This window comes from Gasterosteus aculeatus, chromosome 9, assembly GCF_964276395.1.
Source record: "Gasterosteus aculeatus chromosome 9, fGasAcu3.hap1.1, whole genome shotgun sequence".
Lineage (NCBI taxonomy): Eukaryota > Metazoa > Chordata > Actinopteri > Perciformes > Gasterosteidae > Gasterosteus > Gasterosteus aculeatus.
This window is the reverse complement of record NC_135696.1, coordinates 17733001-17738087: the sequence shown is the minus strand read 5'-3', so window position 1 is coordinate 17738087 and position 5087 is coordinate 17733001. Positions and strand designations below refer to the sequence as shown.

Genomic DNA, 5087 nt, shown 5'->3' with positions numbered 1-5087 from the left:
CTTATGTGGTATTGGTGATACTTTACGTAGTTGAGAGGTAGTTGTTAAATTGTTAAATCTCTAAAGATGTATTATATTTATCTGTTACTAAATTAGCGTAAATTGGAGAACCTTAGAGGTACCATTTTAAATTAAAACCTTTTTCAAATTTTAAGCATTTTTAAGTGCTATATAAATACTGTGAAAGTATCGAAAACAATCACTGGGTGATTTTGTGGGAGAGCGTAACTATAAAAGTCCATTTTGTCCTCCAGAATATTTATGAGAAGAAATAACTACTGACTTCTACTGAAATCTACACATAAAGAAAGAAGACGTATCAGCCTCAGAAAGAGTGACTGGGTGACTTTTTACTGGGAATTTGGGGGATTTAGTCACCATGGTGAATTTAGTCTGAATTCGACACAGTAGAAATTTCACAAATTCCTGTGTTTTGGAAAAAAAGATGTTGGTGCCGGAAATACAGTCATACAAGACGTTAAGTTTCTGTATAGTTCTATGGAACATGGCTCCGCCCCTCCCTTGGAGAACCCACAGTAAGAACCCGCCCCTCCCTCAGGGGGGGCGTTAGGTATTAAAAGGAGCGCATCTCCGCCGCTGCGCGTCACGTCAACATCTGCTGGTCTCCACCGTTAGCTAACTCGCGTTAGCATCTATCCGTCTGCCGGGTTTCACAGGGTGTGTACTTTAGCTGTGAGGTTACTTCTCCGAATCCGAAACATGTCGGTAAACGGACCCGGAGAAGACCGCACGGACGCGAAGAGTGAGCAGTGAGTACCGGTTTATGTGTTTTATCTGTTAGCTAGTCGGCGATGTTTAACGTTGGTTACCAGCGCGCTCATTGTTGTACTCCGCTAGACGACGGACATGCGCAGATGAGCGAGCTGTTCTTCCGTAACATTTTAAAGCCCGTTAGCAGCACATTACCCGCTTATTGTTAAATGTTGTGTTCAGGTGTGTACAGCCGGACTGTTAATAGCTTTGAATCACGCGCGATGCATTCGGCACTGAGGCCTTTGGCCCTAATAAAGGATCCCTCCTTCCTTTCTGTCGAGCACTGCGTATAACGTGTTGTCTTACTGGTGTTCATGTGTTTTCGTTCTCCCTCAGGTCGGAGGTGTCTTCGTCAGCTTCTGCCCCAGAGGAAGTGGACGCTAAACCCAACGTCCACAGCTTCAGATACAGCCTGAGTTTCCCCAGCATCGGCCAGTGCATCATCATCAACAACAAGAACTTTGACCGAGGAACAGGTGTTTATATTTTACCTTTTTTTTCTGGTCAAAGCAGTTGTAAATTAATGTGAATAAAACCGCTGCGAGTTTTTAAAAAGCATCTGGAGGTAATATTTACGTACTTTTTGTCAAATTAATCTTTTAACACAATAACTAATAATTATCCCAACAGGCACTTTTATACACAGATGTACAGCTAAAGAATTTCAGAATGTTTTATTATGACTGGCTCCGTAGATGTAAACCAAAGCAGCCGGCGGATCCAATGTTTAATAAGCGTTGTTAGATATTTCATTGGGCGCAGGGGGAGCGCTAGCTGTGGTCGGGGAGGCTGATGGATCCTTCATTGTTTACAGCAGTTTACCGTCCAAACTTCACTGTGGCCAGACCGCAGGTCTGACGATAATGTGGCCTGGTGTTGACAGCACCATGACGGGGGTTAATCACCTCGCAGACACACCTCGTGAGAAGACACGAGTGTGCTCAGGGGACCCAATTTCCTCTTGTTGCTGTGGATCCCATTTAACCGCATCCCAAGCCAGTTTGTTGGGCAAAGAAAGCTGTCCAGCTGTTTGCTTTGGTGAAAATGAGAACAAGCAGGCGGTTGTACTATTCCCGGTGTGTATCATCATTTAATTTCATTAGACCGTTCATGCAGCAAACTGTCAGCGGCTATTCAGGAAGTTCAGGTATGCACATGATTCGCAGCGACTCGGCGTGCGTCTCATGCAAGCTCATGCTTCGATTAGTTCCTCTTTTCGCTTGGGTGGTTGTCGTGTGAGACTTTGCGTGTGTTCATCACCTTCTGCCCGTAAGGCACTAAAATGAATTTGACTTCCTTTTGGATAGAAATGCCCGATGTCCACAGTAGTTGGAGAATCAGATGTGTGAAAACTTTTATTCATTGTGAATAAAAAGCTGAATTGTACAAAATGTTTCTTAGAAGACTGCATATCAGTGAATACAGTTTGATCTGCATCAGAGTTACTGATCTCTTTTCCCGTCAGAATTGTGTTTCACAAACCCGTCTAGCAGGATTAAGTACACATGACATCTGAGACAACAATGTACACATGACATCTGAGACAACAATGTTCCAAGCGCACATCATATATTACACGGGTCAAACAAATATTCCTGTTGTGGTGAATGCGTGTTTACTGTAAATCCCCAGGCACTTTTCTGACTTGGGGCATTCTGTCAAAGAGCCAGATTTGCGTAACCGCTGTTTGTGAAACAAAGCCGGTGACACGTTTTACTAGCTAACAAACTACAGCCGTGTTCAATCCAGTGAGCGACTGTTGGCCTGGGGGCTGGACGAGGTCGTCTAATGGCACGCAACATGGCTGTCTGCTCTATACTTAGTTTAACTCTGTATAGTTCTATTAATACTCTCACGATCCACCAAACACCGTAGGAAAGCACCAAACCTCACTGGGTAAAGAAGGTCGGAGTTGAACACAAAGTGTTTCTACATCTGTGAACGGCAAGAGATTCCAAAACAATGTTTAAAATTGAATTAAAGCTTAACCGCAATGGTTTTATTAATTATTCATTTAAGGCATCTTTTGTATTTAACTACCTGTTGCATAACACAGGCGTTAATAACAACGTTAACAACGGTTCTGTTTTGTGTCCCACTCGTCCATGACTGCACGACGTTGAATGGTATTCAGCCAGCAGTCAGTGTGTCATCAGCTGTGCACGTGTTCCTTTTCTGGCTGATTAAGTTGCCGATATGTTTTAGCAAATGTGAGGTCACCAGATGTCGATACCAATAAGAAAAGGTGCACCGTACAAGTTTGTGCAGGTTGAGTCAAACAAAAAAGTCCTCCAGCGTCCCTGGCTCTGAACAACAAACAGAAGGTGCTACCAAATAGTAAAAAATAATGCTTAACACATCAATGAACTGGATTCTTTTGTTTTTGTAGGGATGAATCAACGAAACGGCACCGATGTAGACGCTGCCAACGCGATGAAAGTGTTTGGAAATTTGGGCTATAAAGTGAAGGTTTACAATGACCAGTCGGTCGCGCAGATACAACACGTTTTAACATCTGGTAAGTCTGTTGCAGAAGAGACAATGTATGTCTTTACTGTCATTGTGTATTAAACCCTTCTTTTGTTTTTTTTAGTGTCGAAGCAAGATCACAGCTGCTCTGCTTCGTTTGTCTGCGTTCTGCTGAGTCATGGAGATGGGGACTTGTTCTTTGGTACGGACGGCCCTGTGCCGCTTAAGAGTCTGACCTCCCTTTATCGAGGTGATCGCTGCAAGTCATTGGTGGGAAAACCCAAACTCTTCTTTATCCAGGTATTGTACGGGTTCTTTTAGGTTTTTCTTGTCTTGGGCCCTGATCAAATGTTTACACTGGTCTTGTTTTTGTTTACACGTCGAGTAGGCTTGCAGAGGCACAGAGCTAGATCCGGGCATTGAAGCAGACAGTGTAAAAGATGAAACTACCAGGATCCCCGTGGAAGCAGACTTCCTCTATGCCTTCTCCACCGCGCCAGGTTAATGAGCGCACACGCACACAGTCTTCTAGACTACTTGTTACGCTTTTTCACTTAACATTCACTTATTCCATTACTTATCTGCCTACAGGATACTACTCATGGAGGAACACTACAACTGGGTCCTGGTTCATGCAGTCGCTGTGTGACATGATCAGCAAATATGGAAAAGAATTGGAGCTCCAGCACATCATGGTTCGAGTCAACCACAAGGTGGCGGTGGCGTTTGAGTCTGTCTCCAATTCCCCCGACTTTAATGCAAGGAAACAAATCCCATGCGTTGTGTCAATGCTGACCAAAGAGATGTATTTCTCCCCTTGATGTTGCGAGAGAAAGGCCATTTTTAGTTTAAAGTTCAGCTCACATATTTGTGAGATGTGACAGGCACATTTCAAAAGCTTGACATTATAAGGTTCCTTCTGTGGTGAGTCCTGCTCTGAGCTGTGAAGCGTTGAGTCTGCATTTTTTTTCCCTTTTTTTTATTTTTTTATAACCATTTTGAATTCACTTGTAAAGATTCAACCTAAAATAATAGGTTACTTAATGGGAGTAAATATACCATGAATCTAAATTATCGAATGTAATTGAGCCTTATAATTAATGCCTCTTTGTATCAAACACCTTTCAGGGAAATGTATTGGGAGCCAGTTTGACGATCTTTTTATATTTGTTTGATTATGAAAACATGGATGGGTTTGACTCAAGTTTCTAAACTATTGTACTATGACAGGATCATGTCATTTCTTTTTTGTTTTTAAAAGTGACAAGACTTAAAGGTTAAGACTAAACTAATCAATCATTCACTGAAATATTAGGCTTCATGAATGGTGCACTTGGTAAGTAAATTAAAGGATAATGTTGTCTAGTGAATTCAGTAACACCTAGAAAGCTATTGTGAATTATGTTTTTGGGTTTTTTCCTACGGTTTCATAGAATGGATGAGAAAAGCCAGCCTACTTGCACGATGCTTTCATTTGCGCAGATCCATACTTGAATACATGTTTACATTTCATCTGAGGAAAAGATGTTTTTTTTTTTTTTTTTTAAACGTTAAAACCACAAACTGGGTTCTTTTTCACTTTGCAACAATGATTGCCCATCACAAATCTTTGTAAGAATCCAGGTGCTGGTCATTAGTGAGTAAATATTAACATTTACGGCAAACTAGCCGAAAATCACTTTTAGTGTAGACAAATCACTGTTTTTATGTCATAGCAATACACAACTTTGCTATGGGAATTGCCACTGGCTGTTTTTATATCACTATTTTGTAACCAGTGATACTTTGAGGTTTGTGGAATGTTTTTTTTTCTTTTCTGATAAATAAACACTTTTCCTTCTCTG

At 41.6% G+C, this 5087-nt stretch overlaps 1 protein-coding gene across 2 annotated transcripts; it reads left to right on the top strand.

The window, feature by feature from the left end:
* The first annotated feature begins 404 nt into the window (after positions 1-404).
* On the top strand, positions 405-5083 carry casp3a (caspase 3, apoptosis-related cysteine peptidase a). 2 transcript variants are annotated; one of them, XM_040186180.2, is made up of 6 exons: positions 405-770; positions 1111-1250; positions 3164-3292; positions 3368-3543; positions 3632-3743; positions 3835-5083. In XM_040186180.2, exons 1-6 carry the CDS (start codon positions 721-723, stop codon positions 4062-4064), a joined length of 837 nt encoding a protein of 278 aa, XP_040042114.2. In that variant the 5' UTR covers positions 405-720; the 3' UTR covers positions 4065-5083. The 2 variants fall into 2 exon arrangements, with proteins under 2 accessions (XP_040042114.2, XP_077965378.1); XM_078109252.1 differs by lacking the exon at positions 405-770 and adding an exon at positions 879-954.
* Positions 5084-5087: the final 4 nt, after the last annotated feature.